Source organism: Chelmon rostratus, chromosome 18 (genome assembly GCF_017976325.1).
Source record: "Chelmon rostratus isolate fCheRos1 chromosome 18, fCheRos1.pri, whole genome shotgun sequence".
In the NCBI taxonomy this organism is placed as follows: domain Eukaryota; kingdom Metazoa; phylum Chordata; class Actinopteri; order Chaetodontiformes; family Chaetodontidae; genus Chelmon; species Chelmon rostratus.
Window position 1 is genome coordinate 11,495,341 of NC_055675.1, and position 16,709 is coordinate 11,512,049.

The 16,709-nt window shown below is 42.1% G+C and overlaps 1 protein-coding gene across 1 annotated transcript; it reads right to left on the bottom strand.

Annotated features, from left to right (window-relative positions):
• Positions 1-968: 968 nt before the first annotated feature.
• LOC121622103 (WD repeat-containing protein 26) lies at positions 969-15,625 on the bottom strand. The gene is made up of 14 exons (XM_041958943.1): positions 14,886-15,625; positions 12,692-12,791; positions 11,345-11,401; positions 9,339-9,475; positions 8,276-8,373; positions 7,995-8,151; positions 7,427-7,565; positions 6,508-6,648; positions 6,059-6,178; positions 5,155-5,300; positions 4,775-4,853; positions 4,215-4,344; positions 3,552-3,746; positions 969-3,357 (listed from the first exon to the last, which is right to left on the bottom strand). Exons 1-14 carry the CDS (start codon positions 15,188-15,190, stop codon positions 3,332-3,334), a joined length of 1,830 nt encoding a protein of 609 aa, XP_041814877.1. The 5' UTR covers positions 15,191-15,625; the 3' UTR covers positions 969-3,331.
• Positions 15,626-16,709: the final 1,084 nt, after the last annotated feature.

The window sequence follows — 16,709 nt, forward strand, 5'->3', positions numbered from 1 at the left end:
AACTGGATCCCCTTTCTGTGTTCAAGGGTGGGAGAGATGAGTTTGTGTATCTAAAACTTTGTTTTAGGGGCCTTCACAATCTCTAGCCCCATCAAACTGCCATGGGCTTTTTTCTTTTTTTCAAAACCCTGAATGCTTTATTGAAAATATGCATACATAACACTTTTCCTACACAACAATACAAAACAGTACAATCACTTTTGTAGATAACACATTGAACGCAAAGCCACACATCATCCCTTCCCTCCCTAGCCCAAGGAGCTTAGAGATGCTACAGTATGCCCTTAGTATTCCCCACCCAGCCCCTACCCACCACCACCACCACCACCTCTCAGAGAGAAATAAGACATAGTTAAATCAGAAACAACTCCCTTGGTAAACTCAAGACAAAAGAAGAGTAGACACCAGGTTGCATACAGACATAGCATTTGCCACCAGCAGATAAATGATGGACTTTACTGAAACTCTTGTTTGGGTTCTTAGTGTGTATGATTTGCCTTAAGTCTTATGAAATAATGTTGGGTGTGGGAGGGGAGTCCATTCTGCAGTCCAGGAGTTGAGATAGAGGTTTCCAGAGTGTGAATAGCAGACCGTGACACACGTAACCTACAGAAAACACCAGTGTGCCTCCAGTGATTTGGCTTTGATGAGGGTCAGATCAATCAGCAATGGCACACTAAGAGAGAGATTTTCGGTCAGTTACACAGACATGCAATAGAGTAGGTTTTCACATGAAGGAAACTCTTTAAAGGCGAGGGGTGGACAGTTCAAAACCTGATTCGATTGTAGGTAACACACTTCGCAAAAACTCCGCTCACTCCAACTGGCATGGGTGTTACTGTGCATATTCATTTGTAATAGTAGTGGTAGATGAAATGCAACTTAATACAAAGAAACAAAAAATATTATATATAAATGAAAGATAACAGGGGTTATTAAAGATTACAAAAAAAAGAGGACTCCAAATGTCTGGTTATATTTTAATATGATCATACAGGGATAGAGGTCAACCAAAAGTGATATAATGTGAACAAAAACTTTAAGTAACAAAAAGTTCAATAAAAACAGACAGAAAAGCACTGATTTTAAACATGTTTTACTGTATATCAGTCTGTAGCAAATAGTCATTACATACCCTGAAAAAGGGAGGAAGAAAGCTTTGAATGGCGCACTGACCACTGAATAACTTGGCCGGAGAGCAAAGGGGGGTGTTTAATGCTGAACTCTCTCTAAGCTCCAGGAGTGGTACCCTCGAGATGAGGCTGCTGTGCCTTATATGCATGAGGTTCTGTTTTTACAATGTCTATAAGATAATCAGTCACTGCTTTTGGGTGCATAGAGGCATAGTGAGGGAGAGTCAATTCCTTAAGCAATCTCCGGTTCTGTCTTTGCCAATGCAACCTTTTGAGCCGTCAGAATGGCAGCTAGTGTGGCGACCATAAGCCTGAATGAACCTTATGGATTTAAGCCATTGCAGTAGGTGCAAGAGAGCAAAAAGACCACTCAAAGTGCAGTGGGGGGAAGAGGATGTCATACATACTGAGGGGTTGTGTGCAATTGTATGAACAGGAAGGCAGTTTGTGTGTGTTTCTGTGTGTGTGTGTGTGTGTGTGTGTTTTAGGATTGCAACAACACTCCCTAACACTGCAGGCTTGGAGAGTGGCTCTGGTTATTGATGCCTCTTCTCTCTAACTACTCGTCCGATAATGACAACAATTAACTTCTCATATGAAATGACCCTTTGCTAATAACAAAACACTTTACAGCTTTTGGAAACATGCCTCATTCGGTTTTTTATCTTGCAAAGATGACTCATTGCCGGTAACTCGGGGCCGTTTGAATGCCATGTGGTTAAGGAGAAACAAATTCAAATGTAAAAATTAAAGCCCCAGATTAAAGAAAAGTTTTTCTTTTACAAAATGGCTCTCAAGTATTCTTTGTTCCACAGATAGAGGTCCCTATGGGGCTTTGGATAACTTAGAATTGGTTTAAAATCCTCTTTACAATTTTACTATGGGATTAGGAATATTGGGGGGGAGTTTGGGGAGATCTTCTGCTGGTGTGAATTGAGCACACATACAAAAACACGCACCAATTAAACCTGCACCCACAAATGTCAACTCTCACTAATGTGTGCATGCATAATCGCTCAGTCACTCTCTCACACACACACACACAAACACACACACACACACACACAGAGGAGGGACAGCAGTCACCGGTGTGCAATCCAAGTTGCACTTGAACTTTTTCACATCTGAAAGCATGTCTTTTGAGAAAGGTCGTCAGTACGTGTCCCGGCAGAGGGAAACCCCACCTCACCGACAACGTCTGACCCCCACCACACCGTTGATATGTGACATGTAAATCCCTCTGCCCTTCTCCTCTTAGGCAGATGTAATGGAGTTGTGCGGTAGCTAGCTCGAAGGAGGGGGGTTGGGGGCTGTCAGTTGGAAACATTACAGCGACTGTCCTTGTTAGAAGTTAAATTAAGGAATAAAAAGTTTGTCTTCCTAATGTCGAGAAACAGAAAGTGGAATCTTCACGCTAAAGCTTTCCACGGGCACTACTTCAGCTAAGATTCACCTCTTAAATGAGAATTACGCTATGACTATCATAAAAAAAATCCAACATTTAGCATAGCCTTTTTTTGTGTTCTTTGTCAGCTGGTCGGTCAGTGTTTTCATGGTGGATTTTTCGGCCTTTGTCCAACAGTTTGAATGCCAAGAATATAGCAAGAGAGTGGGAAGAGGAAAACATACATACAGAAGAGTTGCTATATCCCCCAATGCACCATCCTCCCCCAACAACACCCCACCCGTGTCCATGGAGACATTATACAGGTAATGTGAGAGACAAACAGGCAGACGGATGTAGTCCAATGAGAAGACGGCTGGTCTGCGGTGTCTGTCTGGGAGCATCACGGGGACGCTCCGAGCTCAAGGTGGAGGTGGGTTTCTCTCTGCGAGGACCTGGCATGGCTGGTGACCATGCAGCAAGATGGGGGAAGAAGGGTCAGTTGGAGGAGGAGAACATCCGTTACAGCTCACCAGCGGACCACTGACTGGTTTTCCTCTGGGTCAGGATCAGGTGTTGGATGCGGACCTGAATTTTCAGAGTGTCCGTCATCAACTCCACCATTTTGTCTAGGCCAGTCAGGAGACAAATTTTTCTCACCTTTGTTTTCTCGTTTGTCTTGGTGGGTTGCGTTTGTTATTCTTGACTTGCTTTAGGTCGGTGTTAGATTTCATTCGCCCGTTCAGATTTTGTTTTACTGTGGGATTCTTGGATTGTTGTTAAAGAGAGATGTCATCCGGTCCATAAGTGACCATCAACTGTCCATGTTACTGCAGTTCTCTGAAGAGACAGGAAAAAAGACTTCAGGGAAATACAAAGAACAACACATTATAAAATAACATTCAACACAACAGTGGTGTTTTACCATAAAACTCTCTCAAATATGATGAACATTAGCAGATAAATTCAATCCATGACAACGATTGAGCTAACAATAGTAACTTTGAAATGTTAAAAACAAATTTGGCTACTACCGTTGAGTCCGTCCGCCTCTTGTGAGTCGAGGAAAGGTGCAGGACCCCAGACTCGCACTGTGCCATCATCTGAGGCGGATGCCATGAGTCCTGGGATGGCTGGGTTCCAGCTCACACAGTTAACGGTGCGTGTGTGGCCTGTTAGCTCAGCAATGGGAAGTTCACCACGCCGGTGCCAGATGTACACTTTGTGGTCTGTGGGTAACAACGGCAACAAAACAGGTAGAGGGAAAGATACACAGGGAGAAATATGAGAACACATGGATAATGTTACAAATCGGAAGAAAAAATAAGAGATTTTTACTGGCCAATTACTGAACGACCACAGCTGAAGCAATATTTATATCAAGTCTGGTCATATGGGTCAATACTACTGCAATAAACAGCAGTGATCCTGTGCAATAGGCAGTTGAGACATTACTCAGATACCCTCAAACAGCACCAAATCACACCCCACTGAGAGAAGACTTACGCTGCAGGCACTGCTTTTTTTTTTTTTTTTTACTAAACACAAACCAAACTCAGCAAACACAGCAAGGATCCTTAGTCACAAACTCCACAGAACGAGATTAAATTATCTTAAGTAGTCTAAATACAATGGTTTATTACACAGAACAACATCCGTGGTATTATTCCTGTTTATATTTTACTCTCCGACTGTACCTTCACTGCCACTAGCAATGAAGTCTTCGTTGTGTCCTCCAAAGCAGGAGTGGATGGTGTAGAAGCCCTGGGTCACACCTTGGTACTTCCTCACCAGCACCCGGTCTTGAAGGTCCCACAGGTGCACTCCCTACAAAAGGTTGCAGCAGAACAGCCAATGACAGAGTGTCTACAGGTACCTGCCAGTTACATTTAATGCTTTTCAAGACACTTTGTGACTAAATTTGACAAATGGACAAATCATCTTATTCTTGTAAGTATAAAGCTAAGTAGTATATATGTAGTCCTCTTCAACGATAAGATTTGAGTGGGAATATGGTCATTAGAGTGAGTTAGGTTCATCTACATTTCGCCAACAGTGCAAGTACAAGTAAAAACAAGTATTAGGTTCAGTGGTAGGTTTAAAGATTTGTAACTCAGAAAATGTAAACTTTCATGCAAGAGAGCAAAACACAAAAAAAATGTAAGGCCTAATATTTATACCCTGTAGAACTACTGGAACATGCTTTAGAGGAAAATGAGCAGATATTGATAATGGGTGAGTTGGTCAGGAAGCTTACCTGAGTTGCTACATTTAACAAAGCTAATCTTCCATTCTTTGAAACTGTAAAAGACATGATAGGGTGGTCCTCCTGAACTCTGTAAAGGACATGTGAACAAGGCACAGGCAGTCAGGCACCATACTTAATAATGCAAATATACAGAGATATTGTTGTTACAGAAATCTTGGTAACTTGAGGACATAATACAAATACAATAATACAATAAAAAAAACTTGACTAAAGTCTGCTTTGCTTTGTAGCAGAGAACTTCAAACCTGAAGTGTGCTCAAACCTCTGTGTAGCACTGAAATTTATTGACAACAGGACATATACAGTTGAAATGCTGTATGAGCACAATGTGCTGTATTTTCAACTAATAATTTAACCTTGATACATACATGTTTCTGTCCGTAAGGTCCTCGAAGTTGTAACCCCGGATACGTTGGTGGGTGTCCGAGGCCAGCACTGCTCTGCCATCACTCAGGCACCACAGGCACTGCACTCTCACGCCCTCCCAGGAATCCAACAAGTTACCATCCAGGTCCTGAGAACACAGACAGCAGACCCCTCATCTCTCACTCTTCAGAGGCAACCTGTCATGGCAAACTTATGTAACCAGAGGGCCTATTAAGATGCCTTTTCTTTCAGTTCAGACACAGACACAGTGCAACCACCAGACGTGAAAGTGAAAAACAAATTGGAGGAACATACTAGGTCATCTATTCTAGAACAAAATGGTTTATCACACAACACAAATGAAGCAGCATTTCTACTATACGTATTTCTGAGCTTTTTCTGTAGCAGCTTTTTAAAATGTGCAAAATGAATCAATAAATATGAAGTAAATGAAAACTGTCATTCCTAGCACACTAACATTTACATCCATGATCAAGTGTCTTTACAGCATGCGCATACACCATGTTCCCAACAAAACGTGATAAAAAAAACAACAACAGCAAAACAAAACAAACACATCCTTATGAGTTGATCGAGTTCATGGCTGAAAAATCAATACACAGAAAGAGACAATTATCTTGAAGCTGCCTATTTAAGGTCAGCTCAACACACGACAGCTGCTATACATATACCATGACTCATACACAATGTCTCTTTTTCTTGGATCTCTCTCCTCTGCAAGCTTCCTGCGCCTTCCAAACAAACCAGGCATTCAGTATTGATTCAATACAGAGATGGTACATAATTCTCAAGAGGAAAACTGACAATGAATACTGGAGGCATTTACTTGTAAAAATACATACTGTTTGTCTCAAACAAGGCAGGAAAAATGGTCCATCCACTTACACATTGATAAAACTGTCCCCTCTGTCCTCCTGTGACAAAGCGTTTGCCATCGGGGTTCCAGGCCACGCTGGTCAGACTATCTTCATGGGACTGGGACATTTTGGTCCGTAGCTCCCCCGTCTGGTCACCAAGGGGAATAGCAGAGACAGTGGAAAAACAGAGGAGAGAAAAATAGGGGGGGAAGGGAGACAGCAAGAAGAAACATTAAGTAAGTGTGGGGGAGGGGTGAATAAAAGGAAAAGAGGGGGAAGGGGAAGGGATGGGATGGGAGAGGAGGAGAGGTCATTGAGTACACACAGCCTAAACAGTATCTCCAGGAGGTTTAAAGCATGTATTTCTTTTCCACTCATTTACTGAATTTGCATGAGACATCTGAAGTCTCTGACATCACCGCTGTATGCTTTCAAACACATTTTCACAGGGCTGGCATATGTTAGTATAAATGTTACCTGAACATTCCAGAGCCACAGCTCAGAGCAGTCGTCAGGTCCACAGGCGATCAGGTAGGTGTCATCGGGACTCCAGGCTAAGTAGGAGACACCGTAGGCATGACCCTCCAGGGTACGCAGCAGCTTCAACTGGTGGCTCTCCTACACAAAGATAGGACAAAGACAAATATGATCAAATTAATTCAGACACCCAAAGTGCTGGGCCCTCGTCATACTGGGATACATTTTCAAACCAAAGTCAAATACAGTGCACATTGGTTGGAAAGAAATTACATGACATTAAAAATTCGAAAACATTGCAGACTATACTTCAAAGGTCCGGTCTGTGCGACAAATGAATTTTCCTTTTCCATGTACAAGGGGCACTAAATTCAAACAAGTCCTGAAAAAAGTCTGAGCCTGGAGGACAAGCCTCTTCTGTGAATGGATGGATTTGGTCCCAGGGTTCTTATTTAGAGTACATACAAACAGACGAATGGGCATTCCACTTTATAGAAAAAGACACCAGTGCTGGTTCCCCTTACCAAAAGAAAGGACCAACCAAATCATAATGTTAAGGATCCAATGAAAAGTCCCAAAATTCTCAGTAATGAATATGAGACAATGACAGACTTAATCTTTGGGCCACAGAGTGGCAACCTATCTATTTCTTTAGATAATACCTCATCTAAGACAGAAAATAAAAGTCCTTCAAAGAGCTATGCATTTGTATGCATAAAATATGCCCATGAGGGTTTAGCGGATGGGAAATTCTAAGAAAAGTTTATTACTGTAAGATACATATTTTGAAAAGCCAAGACAAACCTGCCTGCAAATGTAAAAGCCCCAACCACTACATTCCTGCAGGGTAATTTTAGCTGTGACCTAAATCATAAAAAAGAGATAACATGTGTTTAGTCAGGAATTTTTTATCACTCACCGGGTCCACTTGCCAAATTATGACAGTAGTGTCTTTGGAGCCGGTGGCTAGTTTGGTGCCGTCATTTGAGAATTTGCAGAACCACACTTCGTTACAATGCTCTGTCAGAATCTGTTGAGTATAGCAGGGGAACTGCTTCCTGCAACACGAAGAAAGACTACAGGTTAAAATCTTCATTGTGCAAGTCGGCAACAGTAGGTCCATCTACCTTATATTTTCTACATCTCAACATGCTGAGATGACAGTCAATTCAAATATACAATACATGGCAGGGATAGGAGGGATAAAATTCTAATGATTCTACTTAAAAAACAGCAAGTGTAGTGCAGCCATAATAGGACAGTAAGATGCTACAGGCAAGTCATTACAGAGAGGGTAAATGAGTTGAGACCTATGAGGCAGAAGATGACATTTGGAAACACAGAGCAAGGCTTTCAGTGAATGTGCCTCCACATTATAGTTTCATAACAACAGGAGGTCAGCTGATGACAACATAAATATCAGATGGTACAGTATAACACTGAGGTCTCGAGGGGCTTTAGCAGCATGCTAGCTGTGCAGCACCAACCTGCTGCACACATGATCGAGGAGGAGAGAGACCGAGTCCAGATTACTGTCCAGCTTGGTGTTGTGATAGAGGCAGCGGTCCCTCTGCAGCTCCACTGCTTGCCGCAGCAATGTCTGCAGCCGCCGAGGGGGCAGCATCACAGAAGGTGGCAGGTATGCTACAAGGAGAGGTAAAAGCAGGCAAACTGAATTTCCACATATGGGTTCTGTGTGTGGTAGCGCTGCAGTCATGCAATATGTAAGTTAGCTCTACATGGTCAGTTTATGGACATGTTTCCTTACTCTGTAATTTGTCCAGCAGTCGGCAGCGTGAGGCGGTGCCCTTGCCCTCCCACTCAGCCTTGGCCCTCAGATCCTCAGCATGGCTACACATTAAGTACCTACAGGGAGACACAAGCACACAGTTCAATCAACACAACCTACACATGAAATGATAACAGACACCCACTTCAGACTTAATGCAAAAGAAAAATTAAAATTAAAATGACCTTTTAGATGTGAGAAATACAGTTAGTAGACAGTAGAGATTTCCACAAGAGGCTGCTGTCATCTGATTTTTAACATAACTGCTTTCTGTGTTTTAATTTGGAGACGGGGAGACCTCTGTGGATGATTGGGCTCCAGTAAAAACCCTGTTAACAATGAACACTAGAGGAATCCTAATCTAAAAACAAGCTGAGCATCTAGAAACAAACTGAGCTAATGTTAGCGGACGCTTGACTCTCAGCCTTTCCTGATGTCCATCACACAAACACTGGATGTAACCGTGAAACTGCCTGATTCAGTGTTTTTGCCGGTTTTCTTCATATTGGAGGAGGAGGAGAAGACCTCCCGGTGAAAACCTCCTAAACAGTTATCACTGAAGGAATCCAAAAAATAAACTGCCAATGGTGGTCAAACAATGATGACAACAACTCCAGAGATTCCACACTACTGCACATCATCATCAAACTATATATATGCTTATTTCACCTGTCATGCTCTCAGGTTTGTCCTCATGCTTGTCTCTCTACCCTACAAAACTACTGAATAGACCGCTGCTGTGTGACAACCCTGAACATCAGAAATACTTAAGATTGTGGATTTGACTGGGTGAAAACTGCACTGTTGCATAAGAGATATGTTCCATTCCAGAGACGAACCAGCCTCCATTAAAAAGTCTGGCTCGATAGTTGGCTCACCACCACTGTTGAGCTCTATAATCACTATGATTATTGATTACAAAGCTACCTTAGAGCAATGTGGGTATGTACAGCTGCTGTTTGCAGGTGCGTATTTGTGTAGACAGGGTGAACTGTCTGATGACTGCTAATAGACAAATTCAATATTAAACTTTTGACAGTACCCGCTAAGCACATGGATGCGATCTGTGTTGTACTTGAGTGGCGTCAGCTCTCCCCGGAGCACCTGCAGAGCCTCCAGGACTTTTCCATCCTCCAGATACTCCAGATACTTCTGCTGCAGCAGCAGGAACTTCATACGCTGAGTACAAGACGAGAGACATACAGTGATTAGATTTCATAAACAGTGAGAAGAGAAAAGAGAGAATGACAAATGAGCTCAAAACTACAGCTTTGGGTTTCAATTTGACATTGATAAGAAGGAATTTCAACCACCAATCCAACAACAGCAGGTCTGCATGACTACAGAAGGACATAAGAAGTTTTTCTATTTCTACAGGGCATCTCAAAAATAAATCACCATAAAAAAGGCTGTTATTTGCCATTAAGCCTTGAAATGGTGGTAGCATATTGCAGCATGTTGTCATTAACATATTTATAAATGTACCCAAGTCATATGGTAATGTCAACATCAATAGCATACTTTCTTCAAACTGAAGACTGCTGGCAAGTATTTACCAGTCACTGCTGCTGGTCAGCATTACCATTTGCGCTACTATAACTCTGTCTTATCACAGGTATGCAGCAGGAACTGCAGCCCTGACAACGGCTGCACATAAATTCGAGAAAACATCCACCCACAGAGGTCCACAAATAAAGTGCACAGACATCTTCTAACTCACAAACTACACCTGTGATATAAGTAAACTCCCTCCTAGAGCTGCAGTGAAAGCCATGTTGACAATGACAACACTAATCTGCTACAACCCAAGGCCTAAAATGGCTACCCACATCGAACATGCAGCTGAAAATCAACAGCCACAGTCATTATCTCAGTAACCCAACTGGTGATGGCAGTTAGACAGACTCCTGACACAGAGCAGCAGACACTTGACTGAGACACGAGGGACCACTTCTGAAGCTCATCTTGTTTACTGATTAGCAAGCCAGCAATGGCTAGTTAGCCAGAGTTGAGTCCCATTTCCAAATTGATACTGCAAAGTATGTACTATCATACTAATATTCGCAGTATACCATTTTGGCAGTTTGTTTACAATAGGTGCACTTTTATCATTTTGGATTAACAAGAAATAATGAATAAAGATGTGCCAATTTCATTTCAAACTGTTTTTTCTAAAAATGTAAAATTTGTACTTTTATTCAAATGTGTTCCTGGAGCCATCTTTCCACCATCCACTATTAGCTTGTATTTTCTGCAACTGAATAGCTCCTTTATTTCCGGTGGGCAGTGCACACTACAGTAATGCCACTCAATGCCAAACTCAAAAATCATGCAAATGTGGCATACATACTAATTCAGTCATAATTCATTCAGTTCAATAAGTAGTGTGGAAATGGGACACAGCTATGACTATAGTCTTGCTGAATCTGATCTGAATTAAAGGAATTTTTAAAGATGCCATTTTCAATAACTATCACTTAATTTGTTTCATAAAATTAATTCTGACAATGAAACGTGTTAAACAACATATTTTAAGTGGGAAACATAAACTCCCCAGTGGACAATTTAAACTGTATATAATGGAAAACTGGTTCTAAATCATTTCAAAACGATCTCTGGCATTTCTGTTCTGTATTTTCTTATGTATCTGCTGACATACAGGCCAATACAATATATCTGCAAGAGTTTCATAGCAGCTGGCCATTAAGCATGAGATGACATATATAAATGAGTCAATAAATGAAAAAATGTGCCTATTTTGAGTCTGCACGTTTTAAAACGGTCTAAACTAAATGAGCAGAACAAGAAAAAAAAATCATGCTAGTAAAGTTGAACCACATTTTGCTTAAAAACAACAGAATCATGCACTCATACCCTAAATCTAATGTGGTGTCCGACGCGCCATCCAGAACATTTTAGCTTTCAGTGTTCCACAACAAGAACCTGCAGCCCTGCATTATAACGGTACCATTCTAGAACCTCCAGCTGTGCCTCCTAACTGACTGGTTGTCATTCAGCCCAGTTCAGGTTTGGGCAAGGGCAGCTTACCACAATAGCATTGGGGGAATGCATCAGTGCTCTCAGCTCATTGAGATCATTCTCAGCCTGGACCAAAACAAAGGGAGGGTGATGGAGGGGAGAGACAGAGAGAGAAATGGTTAGTTCAGCAGTTTCCATGCATGCTCAGGAAAAAAACTAATCACATGAGCAGTAAAACAGATCTTACGGTCAATTTGTTGTTTAAGATGAGCAAATTGAGGCTTTAACAATGAAACTGATGTCCACTTGCTGTCATCATGAATGACAGCGTATCAGCTTTATGTCTCTCACAATACTGGGCTCTTTTACTATCTACCAGTGAAAAAACACTACGTTTCTGGAATCAAAACAAATGTTGGATGAGTGGCTGGTTTACGATTGGTTTACAGAGAGTACAAAACCATTGCACCCAAAGTTTACCACTATTTGGCTCAAGGCTGGTATTAATTTTCCATCCTGCAGTTCTGACATAGGTTCATTATTCCAGAAGATTCACAAGGCCATTTTTAATAAGATGTGTGCTTTTATAAGCCTCGCCTCTGAAACGTTGGAGTGAGAGTTATTGTGCAGTGAGAACAGGACAATACTGCTGAGTGTTGATTTAAAAGCCAATTACATAAAAAAATGTGCTAATATAAACCTAATGTTTTCAAATTCCACATTTGCGGGCCTAATGGGGCCCTCAACATTTTGCAATAATGCTCTGCTATGCTCTGGGTGTTCTGATAAACCTTAATTTTCATCTTTTAATATAATACTGGGCACATAATGGGGCACATGCCTTGTTAGTTTGTTATAAAAATGTCAGAAAATGAAAAAGAAACAGCTAGGAGTTTTATATTACCATGCACTCTACCTTAAAAATGTAAGGCCAGTTGACCTCAGACATTTCCCTAAGCTCTCTATATTAATAAATATAAATAGATGATATATTGTTCTATTCTTGTAATCCACAACATTAAATACACACATTCTGTGCTTAACTTAGACAATCTTAATTAAGCTATATGCCCTAAATTGATCAGTTCCAAAGCTAAATAGCACTTAAACACTAAGAACTGTAGGTCAGACAAGCGTTTCATTGGTACTAACTGGTAATTGTGCTCGTGCCCAAAGGCAGACCACTCTAAGTCCTTTAACTTCCACTCTAAGACTTCCTTTAACAACTACAGGAATCAGACTTGCTTTTGTTGGTAAGTCATATGAGATGATATGAGATACAAGATTGCTGGTGTCCTGACCACACAAGCTCTTCATGTTACAGGACAATATGGACAACAGATCGCAAAGAAGGTCATCAATTCCCTGTCCATCAAAGTGCTTGCTATTATGTAACCATGGTAACTCAAGACCAACCTTGTCCCACTCCCCCTCCATGACATGGTTGCGGAACTTGGTAGCTGAGGGGTGTTCCAGTCTGCAGCCTGATTCCTGCATCAGCAGGTCCACTGTCTGACTACAGATAGTGTGAGAGAGAGACAGAAAGAGAAAGAGGGGAAGAAAGACAAAGTTAGTCTGACATATAGACACAAAACGTGAATAAAAGAAAGCAAAGGATAACATTAATGACTTTAAACACAATTTGACTTTAAAGGTAAGACTTAAGAGCCCAGTCTAAATGAAGAAAAGGTGTGCTCATCATTATGATTTTGAAAAGGCAGCACATTTCTGGTCAGATCATTCAACCTTTCTTAATTATCTAATCACCTACAGCATGTTACCATTGTGATTGTATGGTGTTTACAAGGTGGGAGATCTGTAACAATAATTTTAACACGGGGATAATGTGAACATCATTGGCAGACAATAGGGTGAGGGCAGTTTCATGGCCAGCAATGTCTGGAGGAGGCCAGCCCAGAACACTTGTGTCACCAGAGCATTATTTACGGACAGCAGGAGGTTCACTAACATGAACTGAGCTTGTGCTGCAGTTATCACCCTCTCAGCCTGTCAACCATGAACCATGACCATCTGTCCAAACACCACCTCTCTGCTAAACACACTCCACCATCACAAACAGGTCTGCTCAGATGTGTGTGCCTGATAATGAGTGTGGGTTGGGGATGGGGGTGGCTGACACCTTCAGCATGATGACATCATTCTCAGGTATCAATGGAGTGGCGCAGCAGCTCCGTGTTGAGCCTCACATCCAGCTGGCTGCTACACTGATTTCTCTTGCATTTCTCCAGCTGAAATGCAGGGGCTCTGTTTCATACCAGGCGATGCCATGTATCCCCCTGACCCACCCTCTCTGCAAACATAGTCATGCTAAACTGGCTTTTATAATGCCTTATAATGGCAGCTTCACTTTCTCAGCTGGATACCAGAGATCTGCGGATGTCGAGCCATCCAACAGTGGCTACCACAGCCACTTTGAAGAAGAGGGGTAGAAGTGCATTTCTTGTAAACCCCACTAAGCTATTATTAGATTCAAACACAGGCTTCCATCTCAAACAGCTGGTAGAAAGCATTCTTCAACCGCCATGAAACCAGCAGATTCCGCTCAATTCAGGAGCAACTGTCGCCCACGGTATTGACTGCTGTCTTTAAATAAATACATGCCCTCATACATGCATGCGCGTCACTATTTGTGACTGGCTGTTGGCACGTTGCTCTGACAGTGACAGGAAGAAAAAAGACTTTAATCTATGAATAAAGTTATCACTTTCACCAGCTGGCTGTATGAAATTGTGAATGATTTGATAAAATACAAGGCCACCTCGAAATGACAGCTCAAGACGTGCAATGGGTGCACTCGAAATACAACCAGGATAGTTTTCATAACCATGATAGTTATTACAGTGTGGCCGACCTATTAATGGTCCTCCCACACGCTCTTGCAAAAACCATGTTATTTTACCCGACGCAGCCAAGCTGGCAAATGAAGAAAACCACCAACCATCCTGGCCAGAACCTACGTTGACAACCCGCACATTAACATTTCCTCCGCATTTTTTTGGGCTCGAGACGCAAACGCGTACACTGAAAACGTGATATTCCTGCTTCTCCTTAATTGAGATGCAAAATCAGGTTACTCCATTTGCGCGACACTGACTTCAAGCTTCGCAAACCACAACTGGAAGACGATGCTTGTTTTCTCTGAATAAACGTTACTAACGTTAGATGATGTAATGCCCTTTTCTCAGTGCGAAATCTAACGTTTATTAACGCATCATGGCGCCGCTGGCACGTAAAACACTATTCAGCTCACTAAGGACTTAAACAGCAGCAAAATGTTACACAGTGTTTCATGGTTGTATGAAGGTTTAATGTCAGGACGCAGCACCTAAGCGCAGGCTAGTGCTGTTAGCTCTCAAGCTAACTGTTATTGTGCAAGATGGACCCCTTCTTTCTACCAACTGCCGAGCTCAGAGGCTAACTACCCCATCCCCCCATGTTTGTGTCTGTCAAACGCACTAATAGCGCTTTTACCAGCTGCTGTTTCGCAGTTTCCGCATGCGAAACACTGGTAATACAGGACACGCTTCATATGTTCAACGCTAACGTTGGATGCATCTGTAGTTTTTTCCTCGACTTTCAATAAACTTACTTCAGCCCTAGTCCGTGGAGATGTTGCCCTATTAATCGTATGACATCTTCCTCCGCCTGCGATAGTCGTTTTTTCTTTTTCAGCGTGCCCACTTCCGAACTCGAGGCCGTAGAGGCAGCCGAAGTCCCCGAACCGGGACCGGTTGAAGACCCGTTACTGGTACCGACACTATTCCCGTTGTCTGTGGTGGAGAGAAGCCCGTTGGAGTGGGTTCCGCATGCCGAGGATGACTCCCCGTTTTGTGCGCTGTTAAGGCAGGAGAGCTCTGAGGATTCTTGTCCCTGTCCTGCCCCGTTTGCCTGCATGCTGCTGCTGAGGTTGTTGACAACACTTCGGTTAAAGAGGATGGCAGACGTGGCTTGAGAGTGTGGAGACTGAGTAGCAAGTCCTAGGACAACTCCGGACAGGCCTGTTACAACTGCTGAAGCCCCGGGCTCTCCTGCTCCCTCCGCCGCCGAGGCTCGGTGCTTCTTCCGCGGGGGCGGCGACGCTCCGCCGGTGTCCGAGTCGGAGGAGGAGGAAGCGGAGGCCAGAGTTTCCTCACCGAGAGCGGCCGTGGTTAGAAGCCGGCGGAGCTCCGGGTGGGAAATGAAGGTTAAGCTTCCAGGTTTGAGGCCTCGTCGTCGGGCTCAGAGCAGACTGTCACTAATGGAAGCGCTGTCAGTTAGCCCGTTTTTGTTGTTGTTTCTCTCAAAACAGCTGCAGCTCTAATGGAGTCCTGACGCCCTGACGTAACCGGAAATTCCTACACTACCAAGCTTCCGGGTAGAATTATAATCCATGGGTGGTGGCGCATGAGAACCTAGTTAGCATAATAATTAACTGATAAAAAACACATCACATTAAAATTCATCCGAATGTCTCCAGAGGCTTGACTTAAATATATTCGGAATTTCAAATTAGCTTACTGTGTGAACCTCATATTGACTTCACAGGTGTTCATCTTTTACATTTCAAACAAAACCACTCACATCTTAATAAATCATGTAGCCCCGAATTAATTATATCCATGAACAGGCCTGAGAATGTAGGTAAAAGGTTTTTCATTTTGTCTAAAAATTAGGTACTAAATGGAAAATAATGAAAACATGATTATGTAAACAGAAAAACAAAAAAGTAGCAATAGCCAGTCCTGGCCAGTCCATATTTAAATATATCACGGTGTTAGAGTGGTTATTATATTCTGTAAAATGTGTGTCCTTCACAGTTGACTGCAAAGTTGTCATAACCATAAAACTGACATAAAAAAGGTGTCACACATCAGGCACAACATTGGTATATACTGCCTTCATCTATATAACCATTCCTTACTTTTAAAAACCTTAAAAATCATCATGATCATAATCATTATAATGATTAAGATTATTCAATTATATACTGTATGATTGTTTCATTCAGCTAATTATTAATACAGAAAGAAACACTGTATCAATCGCTCAATAGCTGGAAAAGCACAGGTGTAACAAATACCAATCCTGATGGCTCAGTTCCATTAAGTGTCCTAATGGGCCAATCTAGTGAGCCGGCCAACAGGACATGGTTTCAACTGTTTTGATGTTTTGTAGTGTGGCCATGATCTTATACACATTTAGATCACACACTGTGACTGTGATCAATCAAGTTTTGCAACTAAACCTAAACAAAATTACAAAGGCTGATCAAAGTCTTTTAGCTACCATATGTGCAAATGAATGAACTAATCAATGAATGAATGAATAAGCAAGTATTAAGTTCCCAGAGAAATGTCCATTGTATTTATAATTAGATCACTGATCAGTTGTAATTACCAATCAGTCTACATTAGCATGCTAACATTCATAATTG